The sequence below is a fragment of the Mugil cephalus genome, chromosome 19 (assembly GCF_022458985.1).
Source record: "Mugil cephalus isolate CIBA_MC_2020 chromosome 19, CIBA_Mcephalus_1.1, whole genome shotgun sequence".
In the NCBI taxonomy this organism is placed as follows: domain Eukaryota; kingdom Metazoa; phylum Chordata; class Actinopteri; order Mugiliformes; family Mugilidae; genus Mugil; species Mugil cephalus.
In genome coordinates, this window is record NC_061788.1 from 6,874,187 (window position 1) to 6,898,660 (window position 24,474).

The 24,474-nt window shown below is 43.3% G+C and overlaps 1 protein-coding gene across 8 annotated transcripts in view; it reads right to left on the reverse strand.

Moving 5' to 3' along the window:
• The window catches only part of cdk5rap2 (CDK5 regulatory subunit associated protein 2), a 30,711-nt gene that overhangs the window by 4,676 nt on the left and 1,561 nt on the right, over positions 1 to 24,474 (reverse strand). For 2 of the 8 annotated variants that reach the window (XM_047569160.1, XM_047569161.1), the window contains exons 2-42: positions 22,822 to 22,877; positions 20,779 to 20,837; positions 19,970 to 20,080; positions 19,459 to 19,535; positions 19,235 to 19,358; positions 18,931 to 19,109; positions 18,687 to 18,828; positions 18,464 to 18,517; positions 15,573 to 15,689; positions 15,375 to 15,494; positions 15,135 to 15,227; positions 14,808 to 15,026; positions 14,508 to 14,678; positions 14,317 to 14,427; positions 14,100 to 14,237; positions 13,815 to 13,994; positions 13,525 to 13,719; positions 13,097 to 13,288; positions 12,793 to 12,922; positions 12,559 to 12,698; positions 12,333 to 12,449; positions 12,076 to 12,219; positions 11,853 to 11,965; positions 11,603 to 11,742; positions 10,036 to 10,173; positions 9,824 to 9,933; positions 9,523 to 9,657; positions 8,916 to 9,017; positions 8,628 to 8,815; positions 7,785 to 8,127; positions 6,143 to 7,673; positions 5,891 to 5,992; positions 5,306 to 5,454; positions 4,704 to 5,092; positions 4,372 to 4,604; positions 4,060 to 4,111; positions 2,614 to 2,786; positions 1,642 to 1,977; positions 1,288 to 1,413; positions 426 to 542; positions 151 to 340 (exon numbers count right to left, since the gene is read on the reverse strand). In XM_047569160.1, coding sequence (XP_047425116.1) covers positions 151 to 340; positions 426 to 542; positions 1,288 to 1,413; positions 1,642 to 1,977; positions 2,614 to 2,786; positions 4,060 to 4,111; positions 4,372 to 4,604; positions 4,704 to 5,092; positions 5,306 to 5,454; positions 5,891 to 5,992; positions 6,143 to 7,673; positions 7,785 to 8,127; positions 8,628 to 8,815; positions 8,916 to 9,017; positions 9,523 to 9,657; positions 9,824 to 9,933; positions 10,036 to 10,173; positions 11,603 to 11,742; positions 11,853 to 11,965; positions 12,076 to 12,219; positions 12,333 to 12,449; positions 12,559 to 12,698; positions 12,793 to 12,922; positions 13,097 to 13,288; positions 13,525 to 13,719; positions 13,815 to 13,994; positions 14,100 to 14,237; positions 14,317 to 14,427; positions 14,508 to 14,678; positions 14,808 to 15,026; positions 15,135 to 15,227; positions 15,375 to 15,494; positions 15,573 to 15,689; positions 18,464 to 18,517; positions 18,687 to 18,828; positions 18,931 to 19,109; positions 19,235 to 19,358; positions 19,459 to 19,535; positions 19,970 to 20,080; positions 20,779 to 20,837; positions 22,822 to 22,877 — 7,536 coding nt within the window. Of the gene's footprint in view, positions 1 to 150; positions 341 to 425; positions 543 to 1,287; positions 1,414 to 1,641; positions 1,978 to 2,613; positions 2,787 to 4,059; positions 4,112 to 4,371; positions 4,605 to 4,703; positions 5,093 to 5,305; positions 5,455 to 5,890; positions 5,993 to 6,142; positions 7,674 to 7,784; positions 8,128 to 8,627; positions 8,816 to 8,915; positions 9,018 to 9,522; positions 9,658 to 9,823; positions 9,934 to 10,035; positions 10,174 to 11,602; positions 11,743 to 11,852; positions 11,966 to 12,075; positions 12,220 to 12,332; positions 12,450 to 12,558; positions 12,699 to 12,792; positions 12,923 to 13,096; positions 13,289 to 13,524; positions 13,720 to 13,814; positions 13,995 to 14,099; positions 14,238 to 14,316; positions 14,428 to 14,507; positions 14,679 to 14,807; positions 15,027 to 15,134; positions 15,228 to 15,374; positions 15,495 to 15,572; positions 15,690 to 15,829; positions 17,204 to 18,463; positions 18,518 to 18,686; positions 18,829 to 18,930; positions 19,110 to 19,234; positions 19,359 to 19,458; positions 19,536 to 19,969; positions 20,081 to 20,778; positions 20,838 to 22,821; positions 22,878 to 23,114; positions 23,371 to 24,474 lie in introns of those variants that run through there. The other 6 variants (XM_047569159.1, XM_047569154.1, XM_047569162.1 and 3 more) reach the window with 5 other exon arrangements.

Genomic DNA, 24,474 nt, shown 5'->3' on the forward strand with positions numbered 1-24,474 from the left:
TTCACAGCTCCACTAATAGTATGGAATAATGGTAATAGTCATGACTCTTTAGGATGGTAATTGGGAGGGCGTGTGGTTTCAGGTTGCATGAAGGACAGCGGTAATGATACGATGATATGTGTGTGTGTGTGTGTGTGTGTGTGTTTGTACCTGCCGAGCTCCTCTCGGCTGTACTGCAGCGAATCCAGGAGCTGCGAGTTTTCCTGGATGCTGTGCTCCAGTCTCTCCTGCAGCCGTCGGTTTTCCTGCCTCAGAGCTTCACACTCCTTCCTGCTCTGCTCCAGTTTGGCCGTCCGCCTGGCCAGAGTCTCCCGGAGCTTTTCGTTCTCCTTCTGCTTGTCTGTAGAAAAAAACAGCACATTTGTGAGTTCACTTATTAAACTGTAAAGGTGTGTTTAGGTTTCTTAAATCAGGTGGGGTTTTACCTCTAGATCCCACGTTGAGTTGTTCCTTCAGGACCTGGTTTTGTCCCCAGAGGAATCGCACCTCGTTAGCCAGCTGAGTCTGCTCCTCGTTGCCGTGGATGAAGATATTGGTCGCTGCTGAAATTCAAATTAACACATCAATCAACAAATAAAGGTGCTTGATTTCTTTTTCTTTTTTTTTTTTGCATGTTTGTCGCACTTAAATGTTCCACAGCGCAGCAAAAGACTCATTGCAAGTTGTTGCTGCTAATAGTGGCCCAACCAGTTATTAAGTTTAGGGGGAAATCAATTTTCCATATCGGCCAACCAATATATCAGATCGATATTTGCATTTTTTACTGGTATCAGCATTGGCCAATATAAGGCTGAGTTGGTCAATACATATGCCTTGTGTATCAGTTTTTTTTTTTTCCCCGACAAGATTCACAGACACTTATCCACAGGCTGCGCTGTGCTGCTGGAGACACTGTGGACGTGCAGCCCATACATTGCCCACTCTGAGCACAGAGCGCACGCAGCAGGAAGCTGAAAAATACTTGTGGTCTTCCTGTTTTTAACTGTTTACATTAAAGCTTTAAATATTATCTGAGTATGTTTATGTTTTTGGATAAATCAAGACTTGTTATCACTGTGAAATTTTTATCATGAAAATGGAGGGAGAAAAAGCAGTATCAGCTCCAAATATCGGCTCAGTATCAGCTCCCAAAAAATCTGTATTGGTCAATCTCTAATAAAAACTTTCATTTAAAAACTGCATATTGTGTTTACTTGTGTTATCTATGTTAACATTTAAACATTAAGGTGTGACAAACACTTTTTCACACCACTGTATTTGTGATACAATCACTTTTTCGATGTGTACCTGGATCCTTCTCCACCTCCGCCAGTCTTCTCTCCAGCTGTTGTCTGAGGTGGTCGTTGGTGCGAATACTTTCCTCCAGACGCTGTCGTAAGGCTCTGATCTCCTGCAGGTGTTCTGCCAGCAGATCTATCACACACAAACACACAGATGTTACCAGAAATGGAGAAATTCTTGCAATTTTGTAAAAAAACGTTTTGTAATACTGGTCAATACTGGTGCCCCTTTCAATGTCGTCCAATACCAAAAGCAAAATAAATGTAATTCTGAAAATATTTTTACTACACTACCTTTGTGTATAGTGCAAGTATATAGTATACTTGCTATGAAAAGTCTAAACCAACCCCTCATATTTACCTGAATTCATCACGTGCGGCTGTTCGCTTGCAGCCTTTTGTGAGCCGACGTCTCCGTCTCGTTTCTGTGCCTCTCTCTGAGGCCCTGAACCCTCCTGGTCGTGTCCTCGCTCCTGTTCCTGGGGGTGGGAGCTGGTCTGGGCCATAATGGAGCGATGCAGGTCCAGTTCGCTGCGCAGGGTGGCGTTGAGTTCCTCGCTGCTCTTCAGCTGCTCCTGCAGTCGCCCGTTCTCCCTCTGGAGGCCCTGTAGTCTGCTGGGACCGGGCACACCTTCCTTCTGGGCTCCTCCTACGGGAGGGGCGGCTCCACCTGACCAATCAGTGAGGGGATGCTGGCCTAAACATGTGGAGACATTCCTCATCACTTTATGAAGTTATGTCCTTTTCCCATCACTTATTAAATCCTGACATTAATACTAGGTCACGCTCCTCTTTCTATAGTTGGTAATTGGTAAAATAGAATTTAATGGCCTCCACACTAACACAACTAACAGTAGAGCAACCTAAACACGGTCCCTGCAGGACCTCCTCTCACATATCCATATCCACCATTGCCTCTTTCCCCCAAGGGAACACAATTTGAAGATCGAACCGGATACATGCCACTGAATAATGCAACTTTAAGTGGCGGAGGATTGAAACGGGACACTGGCTCTATCCTTGGACCGCACGCTTTGTTCTGCAGGATGCTTCACTGCAACACAATGGATCTGAGTGGAAAATAAGTGCTATTACAGGCCGTGACTAGATTGGCTGTGCCCACGAACAAGGACTCGAGTAATCTCAAAGACATCCACTGTGCAAGAAGTGGAGAAAATATGCATTTTTAATAAAGCAAATTGAGTTAAGCCTAGCGTAGTGCACACGCCCCCATCGTCATGGATACTTTAGACTATAATTGGACTTGGCTTTCACACCCATTCACAAATAAATTCCATTGTCAACACTAGGTTTAAGAGCTGGAAACGCTCACCGTGTCCTCGGCTGCCACCTTGTGAGGTCGGGCTGCTGTGACAGGAGGTAGAGGTCCTGTCTGAGGGGTACAGGTCCGAGTGGGAGCTGTGGTGGCTGCCGGGACTCTGGCCTCTGATCTGGCTCTGCAGGCTCTGGATGAGCCGGTTCTTCTCTTGCAGCTCTTTGGCCAACCTGGGAGGGAGCGGAGCGGATCATGTTAAAACCAGCTGTGACGGCTCAGTGTTCAAGAGCGACTACTCATCACATCTTCTCGATGGATGTTTGAGCAAAAAGGAACAGCACTCCAAAAACAAAAAAAGAGCAGATAAATGAGCACTTTAGAAGCCAACTGAAAGAGAAGTTTCAGCAGAGACACACAGCTGGAAAACTTGAAGGGAGGAGTTCACGGCAAACGTCACGCTGTGTATGTGGATTAAACCCACTCACTGGTCCAGCTGCTCCCTGGTGTATTGAGCCAGCGTGAGGTTTTGCTGGACGAGGAGGCTGACGTGCCGCTGCAGCAGCTCTCTCTCGCCCTCTAGCTCCACACGCAGAGAATCTATCTCCTGCTGGATTCTACACAGGCTGTCAGGAGGATCTCTCACGCTCTCCTCGTAGAAGGAAAGTGACTGGGACGCCTGCTGACGCTCCCCAACACTGCCCAGATCGGTAGTAATGGATTAAAATGATGCCACCACGGGCAACTCAAATTCCTGATCTAATCAAGTATTTGTGCTATTCACATGTGGTAATAAAGTAAATTCTTTTAATTAATCTGCTGCAATTAAAGAGAAAGCTGCTCTTGGGACGCTCTCTCCTGCTAATCCCGAGAAATAAAAATGTAAAAAGTGTATCGTGGTGTTTCAGGCAAAGTGCATCAGCATGTTTTGTGCTCCCCTCTAATTTCCGCGAGATGCCACTGACCTGGTTAGTGACCTTAATGTTTTGGTTGACAGAGACAAAATTAGGTCAACAGCAGGACGCTATTCAAAACCAACAATTCACGCACACAGCCCGGGGTCATGAGGCAAGTGGCTGAGTGGGAGGGGGGTTTAAAAAGGGGGCCATGTGACAAACATCAAAAAAGCTCCGCTAATGACCCCGACTCTCAGACAGAGCGGATGTGACCTAAAAAAAGAAGAATCGCTTGGAAAAATAAATCTAGTTAAAAGTGTCCCATTCAATACTGAGAAACAAAATCTGCTTTATTGACTGATAAAGAAACAGTGTGTTTATATTAACTATTAAAGACTGAAACCAGCAAGAGGAGATTTACAAAAGACATTGTCTTATGTCATTAAAGAATAAATCAACATTTTGGGAAAGATGGTAATTTATTCTGTGCTCCCTAGACAGAGGCAACTGCTCTACTGGCTCCATGACTTGCATTTAATGCAAAGATAGTGGTATCATGACCTGAAGTCCTCCAGAATTGTTGGACAGCACTGGACAGTACTGGACATACCTGCGAGACAATTCCAGAGCTGCCATGTCCTCATTATTCAGATGAGAATCTCCTGCAAGACAGAGGAGAAGAAGCTGTCATGGACCTGTCCGTACAAATCAGTTACGACCGACTGCACGTTTGTGTTCATCTCTCTTCGCTAGAGCATCAAGTCATTTCTGCACAACTAGAAAAGCTTTATTACCTTTAATTTCATTAACTACTGGCATCAAGAATGATATTAAAAATACTGATATTGTGCTTTATGTTCACTTTTGAAGGGTTTTGTGAATTAGCTCATTTAACTGTGCAGGGCAACAAATGAAAAGCTACCTTTGTCCAGCCGTCCCTCCAGCCGCTCCACGATGCTCAAGCTCTTGTCTAGCTGCTCTTTGACCACCTCCCCCATGTAGTGGTCCACTTCGCTGGCCTGCAGCAGCTCTTTAAAGGCCTCGTTCAGCTCCTCCAGCTGCCGGCGGTGCAGGGCTCCCAGCCTGCGGCTTTCCTTGATCTGCTGCCTCAGTTGTGACAGCTCCCTGGCCTGCGACTGCACCAGGGAGTCAAGTCTGCGAGGAAGACGAAAACGTTGACAGCTTCAGTCGAGATTTGATTTTAAAAATGACCAGTCCAGCTTTCAGCGGCTGAAAAGGTAGAAGATTTCTGACCTGGCAGGTGATGTGGAGCGACTGCGGTTCGGCTGCAGTTGTTCATTTCTGCTCGCAGTCCTCTCCCTTTCCAGTTCTATATTGAGAAGGCTGGTTTTATCCTTCGCTGACGGGTTCTCCGACTCTTTTTTCTCCCTTAGCTGCCCACTTCTGTAGATACGATCTTGGCTACGGTCATCTTTGTGGGCGCCTGGGTTGGTGCCCGGGTCAGATGCGTTGGTAACTAGGTCACTGGAGAGGGAGTTCCTACGCAGAAGACTTTGCATTTGGAGGATGAGTTTGGTTTGGTTTTCCAGTTGGACCTTGAGCTCTCTGACTTGGGCCTGAAGCTGAAGAGGGTCTTCAGAAACACCGTACTCATCATAGACCTGCAAACCTTTGAGACTGACCTAAAAATAAAAAGAAGATGGTTAAATCTTTCGCACAGACTTAATAAGTTAAACTGCTGCTGCTTAAACTACGATGCTGTGATCCATTGTCAAAAGGCACGAATGCATCTTAAATTAACCAAAGATAAATCTAAGGAAAAGAGGTGCGTGATTTTTGAAAAGTGAATGAATTTGTGAGTGTCTTGGACTTTCTTGGGGGGATAAGATGAATACCTTGGCTGAGCTGAGAGCTGGGGAACTAGGGTACGGGGTACTGGAGGTTGAGTCCAAGTTTTCAGTAGAGGAGAAGGCGGCTTGTTCATGTTTCAACAGGGAGGGCAGGCTGGACGCACTGCGACTAGGGTTCACACCCACCTCTAGATCTGACAACACAAGGGACACAGAAACATTAAACTAGAGAAGGAATCTAAACATGTTGTGAAAGTAACTAAAAAGGGATAGTGCCGTCTGAGGAAGTAAACCAAGTGGGATACAAGTAGTCGAGTGAAAAGTGAAAGGTTAATGAGTGCTCGAAAGACCTTCCCAAACTTTAGATTGGAATCATGCAAGAATTCGTCAATGACAAGTATTGACAGTCCATTCAAATTTGGGAACAGTGCAGAAAGAATCCCAGGTTAAAACCAGAAAAGAGACCGTGTGGTTATGAGACCCAAACTGCAAACACATCTCCGTGTCAGAGACAGTGCGGTACAGTTTATCCACTCCTCATGCAGACATACAGTGAGAGAATCTGTCCACACTTGTTATTAGTGTCCACTGAGCAGACAGACATGCAGGGTCTGCCTAAAGGCTGTCTACCTGTGCTACTGCTCTCTTCCCTATCGTTCTCACTCTTGCCACTGGTTTCGTAACCCAGGTCCTGCAAATCCACCTGTACGCCTTTGTCATCCTGCTCAGGAGCTGGCATTGGGAGCAATATATGTTAGGTTAGCAAGACATCATGTAGTGAAGCTTGTTTTGTTTCTTCTATGTTGTGTTCATGAGGAGGGCATTCTTATGCAGTGTAACCGCTTGAACACAACAAATGAAGCATTTATAAATGTCTGTTACCTTTCCGTGAAGTTTCAGGAGAGGATGTACTGGACAGAGCAGTAGCTAGTTTCTCCTCCAGGTTTTTACAGGCTTTCTTCTTCTCCCTCAGTGCCTTGTGGAGACTCTCCAGTTCTGCCTGCACACTTGGGGGTAATCTTTTATCATCTTGTACTGTCTTTGGGGTCTTGCTCTCCCCTCTGTGGCCCCTCTCTGCTTGCGAGGAAGCCTGGAGTTCAGATATCCTCTGAGAGTAATCACAAAAGACCTTGTAGAGGAAACACAGATGCTGGTGGAGATCTTGTCCCTTTGTTCCAGCTGTAGCAGAGGACTGATTGCTGCTGGACTGGGTAACTGGCTGGGCATGTTCTCCCAGTTGTTCCCTCTCTTGCAGAGCTGCCTGAAGTTTGTCTAAATTATTCTGCAGTTCTGGGCTGATCTGTGATGATCTACCAGAAGTTGATGAACCACTATTTGTGCAGTGACCTGCTAAAGAGGCAATGGCAGACTCCGCTGCACTAAAACAGTTCATCAAAACTTTAATCACCTCTTGATTTAGATGATTATTATCAGAACCTTTTGTGCCGTGAGGTTCGGTTTTAAGTGACTCTGCTGATGTTTCCCCCTGCGCTGACGAGGCGTCGCTGCGGTTACTATGTTGAGAGGCAACTTCTGCAGCCCTCAGTTTTTCCTGCAACTCTGCGTTTAGCCTGTTCTGTTCCCAAAGTGCCTCCTGTAAAGAGTCAGCATGACGCTGCAGCTCCTGCAGAGAGCCCTCAGTACCTCCAAATTCTTCTCCAGGGCTCTCTATGCTTCTAGATGCCTTTACCTTCTGTAAAGCATCCTCTATCTTTGAACAAAGATCGCTGATTTCTGGATTTTTATCTTGGCTGTCAGAGGAGATTATGGCTTTTTCTGCCATGTTCAATAGCTCAACCAGATGGTTGTTGAACTCCTCCTTCTCCTGTAGGGCTTTCTGTAGTTCCATGCATCTACTGTTGAGGGAAACATCCGAGTCTGGAAAACCAGAACCTGTGTGTCCAAATCCACCCTGACTGTCGAGACTGCAGGCAGTCAAGTAAGCGATGGTGGATTCTGCAGCTTGTAAGGCCTCTATGTACTGGTGATTAAGCCTGTCCTTTTCTTGAATCTGAGCATGGAGCTCTTCCCAGTCAGCAAGCTTCTCACTCAGCTTGTTGATCAGAGCCTCCTTCTCTTGGCACTCCTGGTGGAGAAGCTCCAGCTGATTGAAAAGGGCGGAGTCGGCCTGGGTGTGATCCAGTGATGTTCTGTCTCCCGAGCCCATGTCAGACCCTCCAGGACTGCAGCTGCGATGAGCATGTCTGAGGGTGGAGGATGGGGAAATGACATGCTGGTGTGACACGTGAGAGTCGGAGTCTGCTGCCAACGGCTGGTCACACCCATAGACAACATCCAGATTAAGATGTTGAAGTTCATCGGTGTTCAGCTGGTCAGAGCTCGCAGACTGTATACTGCTGATGGACTCCAATCTCAGCTTCACTGGCACGGGGAGGCGAGATTTGACACCAGCCTAGGTTTGAAACAAAGATCAACAGATGTTAAAAACACTGACCATCACACTTCATTCAGAAAGAAATATGGCATGCTTTTTTTTATTTTTCTGTTGCAGTGCAAAACTCACCCTTTGTCTTGTGATATGCTGCTTTGGACTCTTGCTGTGTGACTGGGATTTAGTTACTGGATTCTCCATCTCATCTGCAATGCTGACAGTGGTACCAAGAGTCTCCCAATCAAACTCCTCATCTGACTGCCTCTTTCGCCGTTCTTTTGACAGTTTGAGGACCTTGGAGTCACTGTTTGCATCAGCGTGAAGTGTTTCCACACTCCTTCTCAGTTCAGACTGTCCTTCACTGCTGTTCCCTGAGGCGTCTGCACTCTCTTTCTCTTTACACTCAGTGGACTTTTGTTCCTTCAGGAGACCCCGAAGTGCTGCATTTTCTGATCTAAGTCTGAGCAGTTCCTCTCTGTAAGAAGGAATCTTTCATTAGTTTACCGTTTAGGCAGCTGACTGTTATGTAAAAGTGAAAATAAAGAGTGTGCTCTAAAGAAGAGATTGACCGATATATTGGTCGACCAACATCAGGCTGCGTATTGGCATCTTCCCGGCAAAATAAAGACAGACGCATCCAGGGGACCTGTGCAGCCCATACGTTGCCTATCCACCCACTAGCAGAGTGCGTGCAGCTGGTAGCTGTAAAACAGTTGTGCTCTACCTCTTTTTACCTGTTTATTTTGTATGCATAAGAGCGTACAAAGAGTGCAAATGTTTCAATAAATGTTTAATGTTGTAATGTTTGTTATCATGTAAATGGAGGAAGAAAAAGAAGTATCAGCTCCAAATATTGGCACAGAAAAATAGGCAGCACATATCTGCCACCGGCTAAGGCTGATGTTAAAAATAAATAAATAAATAAATCCGTATCGGTCAATCTCTACTCTAAATAGTGCTAAAGAAAGGACCCACCTGAGGTGCAATACTGAAGTGGATCCACAATCAGACAACAGGGTTTTAAGTGCCATTACATCTCTGTTCTTCTGCACTGAATCCTGCTCTCCAGTGTCCGAGATGTTGTTACCAGACTGAGCATGCTCTCTACTCTGGTCAAGGCCACTGTGCACAGTCGCATCATCCAACAGATTTCCAGATGCAATCTAAAAGAGTAGTTAGAAAATTCAAAAAGTTGCTCGATATAAACCACAGTATCTGTATAATGTCTTTAAACAAGGCTGTAAATGATCACATATTTCATACCTGTCCTGCTGTGATGTTTGTTTGGCTCCCTTTGTCTTGACCAGGGAGATGTGTCTTATTGCTATGAGCCAGCGACTGCATATCCTGTGTCTTCTCAAGCTGCTAGAGTAATGGAATGGGAGGCGAGTATGACACACATGGCTCGGTAAAAGAAAACTTAAAGAGGGAACAGAATCCATAAAGCACTGCACAGCAACAGCAAAATGGTATGATGTGTCTAATGTGGCATGGCGAAGAGAGAGACCATTTCATGGGACACAGAGATAAAAAAAAAAAACAAAAACAAAAAAAACAGGGACTGATTAGGAAAGTTGAAGGATAGAGGAAGAGGGTAGTTTCTACTACAGACCAGAAACACACTTGTTAGAGAAAATAAGACATGTAATAACACAGAGATATTATTAACAGGCTAGACAGAGCAGAGGTTAAGATGTAGGTTCAAAGGTTAGAAAGGAGCTAATAAAGGTGGATGTTAGACAATGGGCTATGATTCATTAAGTATTTTCTAAATGTAGACATACTGTAGAAAAAATATTACTACTAAATACCAACAAAAAAGGCTTTAACATAACATTGTTCATTACAGCTGTCCTTCATGACCTCTAACCTGTTTCCACGGGTTACTGCCGGCTTTCTCCTCCTTGTCTGTATCATGCTCCGACGTCTCCATAAGTGACAGTCGGTTCTGCAGTTCGTTATTTAAAGTCTGCAGTCTGCCAACACAGTCTTGCAGCTCCAGCACCTGTGTACACAGACGGAGTAACTTTTTATCCATTTGCATCATAATTGGTTTATCTATTTTGGGAACACGTCTCAAGAAGTAGTTTCTAGATGACAAAGTAGAACAATAAGACAAAGAGAAACAATGATTCCTCCCAATAGAGACACAAGTTTGCACAGTTATTCACCTTCTGTCTGAGCTCCTGAGCTGAGAGTTCAGACAAGCTGTCATCGTGGCCCTCTCCCACACAGATGCTCAGGTAGGAAGTCTGGTCTCCAATGAAACTCAAAGTGTCGCCTAATAAATAAAACACCAAGAGTCACATGAAGCAAAACTCTCAAAAGTGTTTGCAGATGGAGGAGAATATTTTTTATCAGGTGTATGTTTTTCTGGTCTTACCGTCGTTGGCTCCACCGACCCCTCCTCCACGGTTCTGGATTGCTCCTAAGCGAGCCTGCAGAGATGTATTCCAGCGATGGGCATCTTCAAGCTGATGCCTCATGCTCTCCAGTTCTTTGGGATCAATGAGGTCCATACCTGAACAGACATACAGAAGGTGTTTTACCGTCACATTTTACAGCAATCTGCATGTTGGATCATTAAGTTTAATTAACGACCCCACAACGATGATATTGTCGTAATTTTTGATAATGTATCAGTGTAAAATATTATGTCTGACCATTGATATAGTGAAGAACTTAAACCTAATTTTAATTTTTAAAAAAATCTAATCTTTCCATACATGCATAAATAATGAAAGTAAACTAAATGAACAATAGTTTAGTCCTTTACCACAGACTTATAGAGATTCAGATAAGTATTGACTAAGTTATAAGAGAAGCAAGGAATCTACAGACACAAAAAAAGGAATATTATGACCAACAGCATAGAGCACGTGCACACGTTATCTAAACAATGATGCTAAAGTGATTACATTTCATGCTTTGGTTGTATAATCAGTGCTAATTATCCCCCTGCATCTTACAGTGGGTGAGGACACGAGTCACGGCCCCATTACTTACAGCTGACCTATTTATACACCTGCCACTCTGCAGACAGGAACGAACGTGGGCCGAGCATGCGCTAGACAGGCGCGCTCATGCGTGCACATGGTCAGACGCTCAAGTTATTTGGCTTAGACGACTACCTCAGCGCATAGTGACACTTTTAATCTCTCTCAAGGCTGTGCATTGATGTCACACCACATCTGAATGACTGACGGTGCTAAATTACATCAACTGGTGTCTTAAGACAACAAACCTGAGCTTTTTGGATTAGGATCTATTTCAGAAGACTTTAATGGGTCACTCTTCGCATCATTATATAATCCCACCAGAAATTAGTATAGGAAAACCTTCAATGCCTTTATTCGTGCTGTTACATAACGACATATTAATGCATCTAATGTAATTCATGTGACAGATGGTTGGATGAGTTGGATTAGTAACAAGGGGGTTGTTAAAAGATGATACAGCAAAAAAAAAAGAAAAAAAAAGATGTTTTATAGGGACAAGCAAAGCAAAAAAGGGTGGTTAAAAGTGAGAAACAGAAAGAAGACTTTATTTATTTTTAATGAAGGAAAGACAAGTGTGGAATCATTACATTTACTGACAGTGAAGTGAGGAGCAACTCTGACATAGACAAAGACATGCAGATGAGGAGGTGATGATGTAAAGAGCAGAGGACAGACTGTGCACATGGATGAAAAGTGAAGGGACCAGGTGTTCATGCAAAATGAAAAGACAAAGAGGGGACGTGAGCTTGTCAGCAAGAGGTACTGTTTCAGGTACACACACACGACAAAGAAGACAGTGTGAGTGTTTGTGTGAGTGTTCCCTGGAAACTATCGAGTATACATCCAGTTATCGTTCCTAAGGTCTGAAAGCCTTTTATTTAACTTCTCTTTTGTTAAGTTTTCCTCGATTCAGTCACCATCATCTTATAACTCAGTGTGATTGCACTGCACCTTCTCTGAGTTTTGCTTTGTGCAACTCTCTCTCCAAGTCATCCCTGAGCTCCTCATTAGTCTTGATGCCGTCTTCTAGCTGCTGCCTGAGAAGCTGCACTGCTGCCAGCTCCAGCTGCAGAGCGTGGAGACGCTGGGCGCTGAGAATCAAAACATGCACGTCCACAGAGTTAAGGTTAATTTGCACAACGTGAATCCAACATATGCGTCTTTAAATTATCCGTAACAACTGTTTGTTGCACGTCCTTACCTGTCTTGCTCCTTCACAGTCCTGACCAGGCTGGAGTAGAGCTGTTGCTCAGCTCGTAGGGCTTTATGCAGAGAGTCATGCTCCTGTTGCAAGGCTATAAGGTTGGGTAAAGTCTGATAGCAGAACAGAAACTGTGTTAAACGTAGATCACTGAAAATAGTGTGGTGTTTTTTTTTTTTTGATATGTCATTAATTTTTTTTAAAAAAGTAGGTAAAACTTTACTTCTTGCTGGCTGTCTCCACCTATCATGGTCCTCTCCCTCTGAGGAAGCACAGGCAGTGACCTCTCCATGCCAGAGGCGATGGCATGATCCTGGGTATGATCAGCACGACTGTCACCTCTTTGACCAAGGCGCAGGTGGAGAACCTGATCCATGTCACGAACAAAACAAGATAATTAAGACTTCTGAAGAAGAGCCCATTACGTTCAAATGTGTTCCCAAGAAAAGCTACTACATGCGACATGAATGTGACTCTTACATTGATAATCTCCTCCTTGGTCTTCAGAGTAGAAGTAAGGGAGTCGATATTAGCAGCCTGACCTTCATTGCGGCCCTCCAGCTCGGACAGCAATGACTGGAGGTCAGCCAATGAAATCTGGAAATTAAAAAAAAAAAAAAAAAGAAAATAGTGCAGAGGATTAGAACAATGAATATCAGTTTCAGGATCTGATTATGACTTTATGAAATGCTTCTTCCTCACTGACCTTCAGTTCATTTTCCCTCTTCAGTGCTTTGTTTAGTGCTTCTGTTTTCTGAGCTAACTCCTTTTTCAGGATGACCACTGTCTTCTTGGAGAGCGGGTTGTTCTCCTGATTGTCGTCACTGTTCCTTCTGGACAGCTCAGCTTTAGAGGAAACGAAGCAGATTTGAATGTAAGGCCGGCATGCACTGTAGCTTTAAATATCCAGTCTGAGGATTTAAAGTTCCAAAAGCCTCACCTTCCCTCTCATCCAATTTCTCCTGCATTATCTGGATAGTTTGTCTGAGCTCCAACACTTGGTCTGGCTCTGCCTTTTGTCTGATCTCCAACAGAAACTGATCTCTCTCCTGACCACGCTGCAGAAGCTTCTGCAAGTCAAAGTAACAAGTCAGCACACTTGCACTTTTGAAATATATCCTCAAGTTATTAGGGGAAAAAGCATGTTATTCTCTTTGGGAGTTTTTATATTCCTTTCTTATTAGTCTTCCAAGACGAGCACATATTACAGCTGAATGCCTGTGTTGTATCCCAGAGGATCTTACATTGATGAGGGCGTCTTTTTCGGCGAGCAGGGCTCTGAGTTCTGCCGTTTCTAAATAACCCTCTTGGGTTGTTGTGGAGCTCTGCTTTTCAGCGGTGGCAAGCTGCTGCTGCCTGTCAGACAGCTGCTTCCTCAGTTCCTGAATCTCTTGAGCGCGCTGCGACAGCATGCGGTTGTAGTGCTCAGCAGACTCCTGGGAGACGACGCAGCGGATCAAAGTTATGAGTTAGTGAGCTCTGCCCTCATTTTGTATAAATAAACATTTTACTCATATGTTTATACTGTACTGAATTCATTACCGTATTTGAATATGACTTTATTGTTACGGCTATATGGTTTTCATTGCAAAACTATGTTGCTGTTTGTGGCTACAAATAAAAGTTATCAGTGAAATCGCTTGAGAAAATGTTTCCATGATTAAACGAGGACCTTGAGAAGTTGATCCTTGCTTGTAATTGTTGCCAACAGCCCTTCCACAGCACTCTGGTTGTCGGCAACTAGTTGTTCCCTGGCCTTCACAGCCTCGGCCAGCATGGCTTCTGTAACCTTCAACCTCTGGCCCATTTGCTCAGCCAGGTCGCGAGCCTGACTCTGTGTCTGGTTCAGCATTGAGTCAGCCATTTCCTGCAAGCAAAAGTTAGAACATTTTAAATCTTCAGTCAACGTCCTGGATCAGAATGCTGAAAAAACAGAGCAGAGCTTGTGCGAAGTCGACCAACCTCCAAATCCTTTGTCTTGCCCTCCAGGGAGAGTTGCAGATGGCTAATGATGGAGTCCTTGTCCCTCAGAGATCTGTTTAGATTATCTTCTACATCTTGCTTGGCTCTCTGTAGGTTCTTCAGAGTGTTTGCAAGATGCTGAAGCTCGACATCCTTCTCCTTGATCAGACTGTCAAAACTCTGGAGGGAGAAAAATGGGAAGAAGATCCCTTTAAAATAAAGGTCCACACACACATGAACCTAAGTTTCAACTATTTTACCCATCAAACATCTTCCGTCACTTACATTGATGGTTTCCTCGTTATGAGAGAGCAGGTTATTGAGTCTGTCTAGGTCACGCTCCTTTTCCCTGAGCAACAGCTGCAGTTGGTGAATCTCATTGTCTTTCTCCTCAATGGCAGAAAATTTGTCATCCAGCGCTTGCTGTGTGAAAGCAAACACACGGATGTCACAATCCAATTAGTCACCATGGTGAGAATGAATATGCAGAATGAATACGCACCTCCAGAGCCTTCTCTTTTTCCTTCAGCCTTTGCCGCAGTTTGGAAAGCACGCCATCGTTACTTCCTGGACTTTTGCTTCGCTCAAAGTCTCTGACCATGTTTATGTACTCCTGATGAACAGAGCGAATCAATATTAAAACCAAGTACCAACACACATATACGAACACATCTATCAGTGCTCATCCGTCACCTGAAGCTGCTGCTCTTTATCAGCCAGGGTACATGTTAGCCGCTGGATTGTGGCCTCGCTGGTCTGCAGTTTTCTTTTAGTTTGGTCCAGCAGCTCCTGGTACTCCTGTTTCAGAGCACCCTCCCTCTCCCCTGTTTCATCACTCAGCTTTTTGAGCTGATTTTTTAGATCCTGGAGGGGGAAATAATAGTACTATCACACAAAAGCTGATATTTGTACAGAGCCAGATAACAGAAAATATGGAGGATATTTAGTCCTGGAGACAACAAAACAGCTTAACAGGAAATGTAACATTCTTACATTTAGGGCTTTATCTCCATTCTTCTTTTGTTGTTGGAGGTCCTCTAGCTCCACTTCAAGTTGGTCTTTTGCCTGCTGCAAGTCACCCAGCTCCTGCTCCTTTCTGTCTAGTGCACGCTGTAGTTTTTGGGCTTCAAGCACCTTGGCATGGTGTTCTCCCTGGAGTTGGGCCAACTCTGTTTGCTTTCCCATTAATAAGTTCTGGTGCTCCTCTACTCCCTGTTGGAGATATAAGCGAGAACTGTTTGCGCAAATGGAGCGTAGGGAGAACAGATGTAGTACATGGGTGACTAAGTCTGGTTCTTAATAAATTGTACAGTGACATACCTGGTATTTCTGCAGCTGGGCTTTATGTGCAGCCTCTCTAGCCTTGGTCAAAGCGTCATCCCTGTCCTCGATCTCATGACACAGCTCTGCAGTCTGTACAAAGCAACAAATAAAGACGGACAGATTGGTGTTAGAGGTTTGCATAACCCAGAACAGTAACTGTGTAATCTCATCCATGGCTGTGATTCCCTTAATAAATAAAGTCTGTTGATAATTAAGGTATTAAGGTATTATCCGTACCTCTTTTTCCTTTTCTTTGAGGACCTGAGTGAGCCCCTGGATTGTTTTATCTCGCTTCAAAGAATTTTTCTTCTCAGAATTGAGTTCGTTCTCCTTCTCCTCCAGCTTCCCCAGTAGGATCTGTTTATATAAATTTGATGGGATGTCAGAGAAAGTGACATATCAGTCTGATTTGAAAATGCATCATAAACCAAATACCTTGTTCTGGTTCTGGGAATCCTCCAATGTTTTTGTCAGATTCTCATAGGTACTTTTAGCCTGGTGGAGCTCCTCAGTCAGACGTTTATTGACGGACTCCAATTGATTGATGTCACTCTTCAAGAGAAGACAAAAACAACACAAATGGAAAATGAATCAATGCTAGCAAACATGTTTAGATATAAAGCTGCTGTCTGTCAAAGCTCATTACCAGAGCTACCCCTGTTTAGAGAGCAGGGATTACTAAAAAGGACTACCTTCACTCTAACAGGGGTGTATTCATCCTCAAATTCCTCTGTAAGGTCATGCAGAGACTTCCATTCTGCTTCTCTAAGTCTGCGCTTCGCTTGGATGAGAGACCCAACATTTAACCTCTTCAGGACAGGGATGCGACTCCCTGCAGGGGCAGACACTTGCTGCCTGGAAATGCAGCGCAGGAGCTGGATCAGATCAGAGATTATGGAAGGCTGACTGGGAGAGCTGTGGAGCAGTGCTCTGGCCTGAGCCTTTCCTCCTGGGTCTTCATTAGCGCCATATCTTGCAACAAACACAGTGGGCTCCCTCAGTTTTCGTTTGGGTGTAGGGTCTGGAGGGGTGTCCGCGTAGAAGTCCCGATTCAGGGACTGTAGAGATGTGGAGCGATCTTTGAATCCAGATTTAGGCAGTGTGCCCTTATGCTGGACCAGGTCAAGGTACGTACTCTGCGAATGTTGGCGTGTGCCTCGGAGCCCAAAACTCTTCACCAAGTTATCCAACCCTGCTCCTGAGCCTTGTCGGCTGCTGCGAAGGCTTGAGCGCCCAGGGATTGGTCCTTTACTGACAATTACATCCAGACTAACACACCTTCTCATACGATTCCCCACTCGACTGCTTCCACTTTCCTTGAAATGCAGCCTCTCATTGGAGAGTTGACACACGGCCTCATCTTCGGGACTGCCTCCCCCAGAGGACTTGTGTAGAGCCTTAGAGCTGGCGTTCTCCTTGTCACTGCTACCAGGATTGTTTTTGTTGTAGATGTGCACGATACACTGAATCAGGTGTTCTTTTTCCGCCTGCAGCTTCTGGATCTGAGTGCTGTGCTCGTCCTGCAGCTGGCTGATGTTAACATCACATTGCACCACCTTCTCTAACTGGAACACACATTTCCCGCAGAGGAACTCTCCACGACCATCACGAGTCACATCCCAGCCAAGCACGTGTGAGAGGATGACTTGAAGTTTCCTCTTTCCTGATGAGCTGAAGATCCAGCGACACTGGCTTCCCACCAGACGAACACCACATATACGACACAGATCCCTCATGGCTCCTGAGGTCCACGCTCAACCACTTAAATTAAGTCCAAAAAATGTCTCAATGACGTAGCGACTCTCCAGAATGACCCAACGGCCATCAGTTTGCCAGCCACAGAACAGCCATCTATCATTTTCTCTCAGTGCACCAGCATGCAAAGCACAGAAGAGAATGACTGAGTGCAAAGCACTATAAGCCCTAAGCCTTAATAATCCCCGCTCCTGCCTCCATTCCACTCTCCCCCACAGATTCAATCAAATCAAATCCTCTAGGACTGCTGAAGTGATCTGTGTTATTGCCATGACCCTAACATCTCTCAAAAACCTCCTCCAAAATGCCCCGAAAAAGGAATCCGGCACAAGACTGGCCCCATGCAGGTGTCTCTTCGGGGGACTGGCAGTAATGGCAGCAACCCATAGCTCCAATAGACTCCATCCCGCTGGGAAATACATCTAAAAATCTACTTTGTGATGACAGGAGGTGTTTTACAGTAACTCTTGGCCTGTATTCCATTACACTTGTGTCTTGGAGAAGCCACTTGATGCTCCGTCATTAACTAAAGTAATCCTGGCAGGCACATTTTCACCATTTTTTCAAAACCCTCTTTCCCTCTTGCAAAAGTGGATGGGATAAACACTAATAAATTATAAAAATGTTTCTTTTAATAAAGAAGGGAAGGCCATAAATAACCTTTACAGGAACTGTCTCCAGACAGCAAGGTAATCCTGTCTTAACACCGTGATCTGAGTCCAGACGTCAGGACTTGACGAGGAACCGTGGACATGGCCCAACTAACGGCTTTCTAATCTGAACATCAACATACTTCTAACAGTAGTGCATGAGGGTTACTTGCAAACTGAACTGGATTTTCTCTACACAGTTGCAATTTCTATTTTTTCTTATGTGACAAAATAAAAGTACATTATATTTTAACTAATATTCACAAATCATCATTCAAGTTACATATTTAACGATATGCATCATATACTTAAGCCAGGCTTAAAACAATCTATTAACTTTTAACCTTTGATTATAGAAAACTTAGAGATTTTTTACGACAAATATAAATCGAATGTCCAAGCAGTTGGTTGATACAGTGAATTTCTACTGGTTACTTCATCTGAGCAGTTTTCAGACATCTGACCAAGCTTAAATGGCCATCCTCAAATAGCAATGATGATGTAAGTAAAATAAACAACAGTGAAACAGACTGAAGCCCCAGCATTACCACCACAAAGCAAGAGAACACTACTTTCAACATGAATAGAAATAAAACTGTACTAGGACACATCCAGATAAAAAAAAGTCACAAAACTTACTAGAGAACATTTCCTAAGGGCCATCAGCACAGCATAGACAATCCTGTGTAAGAAGAAACCGCGTTGTGTGGCACAGCAGAAACTACTGCCTGTGTGCATGTGTAGTCTGAGTTTGAAGGATCCAACACGTGAATGCACTGTTATAACTAATTAAGTGCCAATGAATAAACCCCTGGTGCAAGGCAAATCTCTTACTACAAAGGAGTAGTGGAAAGAATGCATGATATAAAAAGCCTCCTGCAGTAGTTATTCAGTGTTACATCAGAAGAAATATACACCAACCTGAAGGTCCGGCTGTGTTTTGTCCTTCCCTCTGTGTAGCTCGTCCTTCAGTGCCTGGGAGACAGACAGACAGACAGACAGAGGTCACTCACATGTACTTTCATACTGAAAGAAATGCTGAAAAGTATCATTATTTAAAGGCTGGACATAAAGTGACGATATGTGCACAACACAGACACAAGCAACTATTCCATGTGTTAATAATTTAATTTTTAATTCACACCTCAAGTTCTTGATCTTTCTTGGCGATGAGATCAGATAGTTGTTTAACACGGTCGGCTGATGGTACATCTGCCTGTTGGCCTCTCCTCTGCTGAATTACAGCTTCCTGGTTCTGTACAGTGATCTTGAGCTGCTCAATGATACTGATGTGGATAAAAAAAAAGTAGTACATCTTTATTATTATAAAATGTCTTTTCACAGAGGAAAAATATGAATGTGTCAGAGTTTATCTCCCTCGTCCATACTTGTCTTTCTCCTGCAGGGCCAGCTGCAGGTCTTGGACGGGACTCGGGACGGAAACAGGGTGGAAGGTGCTTGCTGTGTCCAGGGCTTGAATCTGTTTCTCCATGTTTATATTCTTAAGCTTCTCCTGTTCTGCGATGCCTGCCATCTTCTCAACTTCTTCCTCCGCCGTTCGCAGACACTGACATGAGGAAAAAATAGCAAATAAAACACCTACTTTAATGCACTTTAATAAAACCAGTGGTTAAGTAATGTTATCATACAAACGCTTATGTGTTCAGTAGGGTGAAATAATGTTTGACTCACCTGCTCCAAGTCGGCTATCCTCTTATTAAATGCATCTCTGAGTGCGTCCATCTCCCTCTGAGCCTGCTCTCTCACCCGTCGGGGTTCTCCTGATTCTCGACCAGCCAGGCTCTCCAACGCTTTGCTGAAAAATATTCCCAGAAAAGATTAGGTTGGTGTCTGAACTATTAAAATGAGTTTAAATATGTAACCTTAATGACCGTGAACCAGAGAACAATACATACGACGCAGACACGAGTAGTTCCTGTTTCTCTGCCAGATCTCTCTTCATAGACTCCAACTCCACCTTCAGCTCAATGTTCTATAAGATAAAACATTTGAGCATTAATTAAAGACCTGGTGCGTCACAAAAAAGTACAAAATATACTACATATTCTAAGAAGGAGTTATCAGATTGGTGACCAATTAAAAAAAGAAGACTGAATCTATTACTGTGACACCTCACTTCTCAATCAGAACACAAGAGACACTAGTGGTCTTAATATCATCATCACAGACCAGAAGATTCCAATGTGCACTCAAAAAAGCAGCAACAATGAAAAGGCATTTTTGCTGTTGTGAGATCATAAATGCAGGATTTTGGCAGAATAAAATCCAGCTGTTGCCCAAGATGTGATCTCATTTAGTACCAGTGGAAAACACTGAGTCACACAAAATCTGGCAAACAGGAGGTCACAGAAATATGAGACATAATGAGCATAATGCACATTTTAACAAGTAAACAGAATACAACACCGTTTTAAAAATGTCCTCGGTGGAGTCGTCGCATTTCTGCTGCATGCGCTCCTCCATGAAGTAAATCCGCAGCTTCAAGTTGAAGTTCTCTTTCTTCAGAGCTGTGATTTGCTGGGGACGAATGTAACAGAAACATTTCAATATGTGCTAAAGCTTATGATTAAGAATCACGCATTCAGATATTTCAGTGTGTCTGGCCCTCTGTGTATTTCTTTTTCAAATTCCAAATGATAATAAAAAGGATTAGGACAAATACTTGGGGTCAAAGAACAGAAGTCACACACTTTATCAGCGGAAAAAAGCGGGATGGCATGTTTACATGTGAGAAAGGGGCCATGTGTATGGTTATTTTTAGAAATGAAGAAAGCCGCTCGTGCTTGTGTGTGTGTGTGTGTGTGTTTGAGTGCTTGTGCTTGTGCGTGCTGGGTGTGTGAAGTAGACTGTGCATCATTGTGCTCCAGGCTTGGAACAGCATACATCTGGTCATGGGGGTTGGGTAGACTGTCAAAGGGAGGAGGTAGAAGTCTGGACCCCTCTATAAACCTCTAATCATGCAGACAGCCAGGCAGCGCGAGCCCAAAACTAAGCATGCATTCCATTCAAATGCTGAAATATAGACCTCGGCCCACCTCAGTCCTCCTACACACACACACACACACACTTCATAACAAAATCTCCATAAATGGTCAGGGTGGCTTGGTTTTTTCGTCAGAGTGAGGATCGGGTTAATAACCAAATTTGTTGTGGCGGCGTAAAGTTGACCACCAAACCCATACAGACACATTTCAGTGTATGACCACATCACTCACATTTTCATAGTCCTTCATGGTGAGAGCTTTAATAGGGGACATCTCAGGGAACGATGGAGCTGTAACAAAACAAAAGTATATTTTAGTAATTTGAGTATGGTATCTACAGGAATATGTCATCCCCCCTCTGTTGGTTTTATGGAGATAAAGAGAAATGAATCATGTTTTTTTTTTTTTGCTGCAAAGGCAATCAGAGGTGAAACAGCTTCTGGAGAGTTGCCCTGTTTAGACCAGCTGAAGGCAGCCCATGGCCGATCATGTAACACTAGTCAACAAGACATTTCACAACACTAACTCCTGATTCATAGCTCGCTGCTGCTTGACTCAGTCACTCCTATAGTATCACTTGTACAATTATAAATTTGGGAGATGTTACTTCTATTCCTGTTGGCTTCGGTGTTGGGTGATGTTTTCAATGCAAGCTCGGATCTAGAGCTCTACAGATGGTATTCATCAGCCTCAAGTCATTACTGCTATAATTCCCTTTTTATTCACAATGCCTGAAGCATTAGGTGGAAACAAAACCTTAAATTTTGTTCTAATTTCTACAATAAAATAATGTGTATGACTGTTTCTGCTTGGGTCTCATTTTCTTGATTCTGCTGTCACTATATGGCTACTTTAAGAATTAGACTTTTTTGTTGTTTGCAAAATTATCTGTTAAATAATGTTATATTGCAATAATAATGTAAAATGTAGTAACCAAACTATAAATTATGTTTTTTTTTAAAATGAACAGAAATTATTAAAACCCCTGCAGCGTCACACTTTAAAATGAGCTTTAACTGTGGATTGTGCATATGTCTGTGCATCCTTCTTCTTGTAAAATACCCAGAACTTCCATTCATTCATTCAAGTTTAACTTAATGGGACTTGCAAGTATCATCATTAGGAAAACAGAGTTCGGTTCTCTGACTCAAACACTCAACCAACATTAACTCCTCTAAATCACAGAGCGGAAATCTGAAAACGTTGCAAATTAACGCCTATACAGCAGAGGAAGGACATAAAAAGATATCAAAGTGCTTCCAGCATGCAATTAGCACTGAAGTGTCTGAAATGTCATTAAGAAATGGGGAGTCGTGACAGTCAAAACAAGATCTGGACGAGCAAGTGCACATCTTCTGGGCATAAGAGAATAACAAACCAGCTATAAGACTGCAAAATATCTGCAGGAAGACTTAACTGAAACAGGGAAGAGTATTCAGAAGGAATCTTTACCTGCAACCTCATCACAAAATGCAACATCTGAAATATGATACAGACTTGCCATGCACTTGATGAAAAGGACGGCTAGGGGGTGGAAATATTATTCTTTTGGACAGTACCAGTGAGTCAGCAAACATCACACAGGAAGGATTTCACTTAATATCAGCAAACCGTGGATGCAAATGCAGTCATTTGAGAAAATGATGTTGAAAAGAGGCTGCCTTCTAAAAGGGGATGATGATCCAAACAGCTTTTGGAAATGAAAGTGCAAGAAGTGTTGCTATTAAATTCATAAATAATGAACAGAAAGCCTCTCAGGAAGCTACAAAAACGATGTGAAAGCTATGACACCTGGCAAAGGGGTCGCACCTGACTGTGTCGTCCAAGTTTTGCAAATGCAAAAATTACTGCATTAACGTTTGAAAAAATGGTTCATACTCATGTCTAGTTGTATTTAATTTATAGAAAAACAGTAAAACATGGAATTTGCCCAGAAATGCTCAAAGCATTACAAACATTACTAGCTGCCATCCACACATCTGACTGGACAAAATGCCACAGATGCTTTCCTATATTTGTGAACAAGTTGTTTACTGGGTCACATGTGTTAGTATAGCCTTGTGTATATTGTTGGCACACAACAAGAGCATGACAATCAATTAGAAATGGGATAAGCTTATTATAATCATCCAACTAGTCACAGCTCACAGCTCTGGAGACAAAACCGTAGGAGGTCACAGCAACGATTCAGCAGCGGCATTAATTAATACACGAGGGAGACACACCTGAGCAGGAAAAAGAAGACGGGTAGAACAAAGGAAATTCTTACTCTACCTGTCATGCTGTCTGTGGAATATTCTCCAGCATCTATGGAGTCTGGCAGTCTGCAGCTGGAGACAGAATGGTTTGTTAGTGACGCAGTCTTGTCGCTATCAATATGTGAATATATCTGAATTTGCATTTGAATATAAATTACTACATCCAACAAAAATATTCAAATATTCAAATAAATAAATCGTAAGAACCCAATCAAACTCTGCTCTCTATCCCAGATCACGGTGCCTATATAAACTGAATATTATATAACATTGAAAAACACAAATGCAAGGCGTTCAAGTATTACTCACGCTGGCCAGTTCCACTGAGCCCTTAGGACACTCCATAAATAGCTTAAGAATGACTCTCTGCTTCATTTACATCCACTCTGGCGGAGCTTCCTTTCTATGCATGTATGTGTGTGTGTGCATGTGTGTGACCATGTGCCAGTGGCAGCCTAGCTCTCATGTTCAGGCAGACAGGAGGATAGACAAACAGTGAAACTAGTGGATGGAGAAGGCTTTCATTGGGAGACAAGTGGAGTACTGTGTGTGGCTCTGATGGGGCGACGGCGTCACTCACAGACACAGCACAATGCACCAAACATCAGCAGCACACATCTGGATCGCGACGGCATTTAGGGGAGCGGGGATTAATTGCCACAGCATAAGATGGTATACCGATAACTACCACATACACATACACTGTACAGTAGTAATGCTGTTTGTTAAAGCATCTCTTCTACTGACAAATCTGAGAGGGAAATAACTTGCACAAATAAAAACAAGCTCATGTTTCACGACCCTGACCTTTGCATCTAAAAATAATAAGTTCAGCATTGAATAACTTCCTCCCGGTCATTCAAAACACAGCTCTGCTTCTCTGCTATATTCTTCAGCAAAGACCAACAGTTCCTTTATGAAATATGAACAAGTTTCATGTTCTTTTTTTCAATATAGAACTTAGCATACCATAAAACGATAAACTGATACTGATGACAAATTACATTATATTTGTTTCACTTTGTTTACTTCCAGTCTTTCTGTGACTCTGAGGTTCATGAGTATCATTAATTGATAAAAGAAATACACTATAGTCGGTGTCAGACTGCAGACATCAAGACATTGCTCTTCAACATATTTATTTTGCATTGACCCTCAACCACAGCTACAAAACATACCAACATGAAGCAGTCCAACACATACAGCACATTACAATAAAAATTAGAAGATGCTGACTGAAAATACTCAGCCCGAACATTACAACAATAAGTCAAGGGGGATGTAATTTCGGTTTTTGGCCCTGATCACCCTGGTACTTTCAAAGCGGTTCAACATTACTTGCTGATGCCTTGTAAAAATCCACACACAGACACATACATGCTGCAGGAACCCCCCAAAATGCTGAATGTTTACAATAATTGCATCACTGAGGTTTCACATGCCAAGCAACCTCTTCCTGTGTTAATGGAGAGGAAGCACTCTACAGCAAGAGCCGTGATAAGATTAAAAGCGGAGAATGTAAACATGTGAAATTATTTCAACGGAAACTATTTGAACTGAAATCCTCTCATAAAGAACGAAAGTCATTACAACTGGTTCGCGTGTGTGCGTCTTTTCGACAGTTTCATCTGTGCTGCAGTCGTAGTAACCTCTCCAACACCCAGTGGAA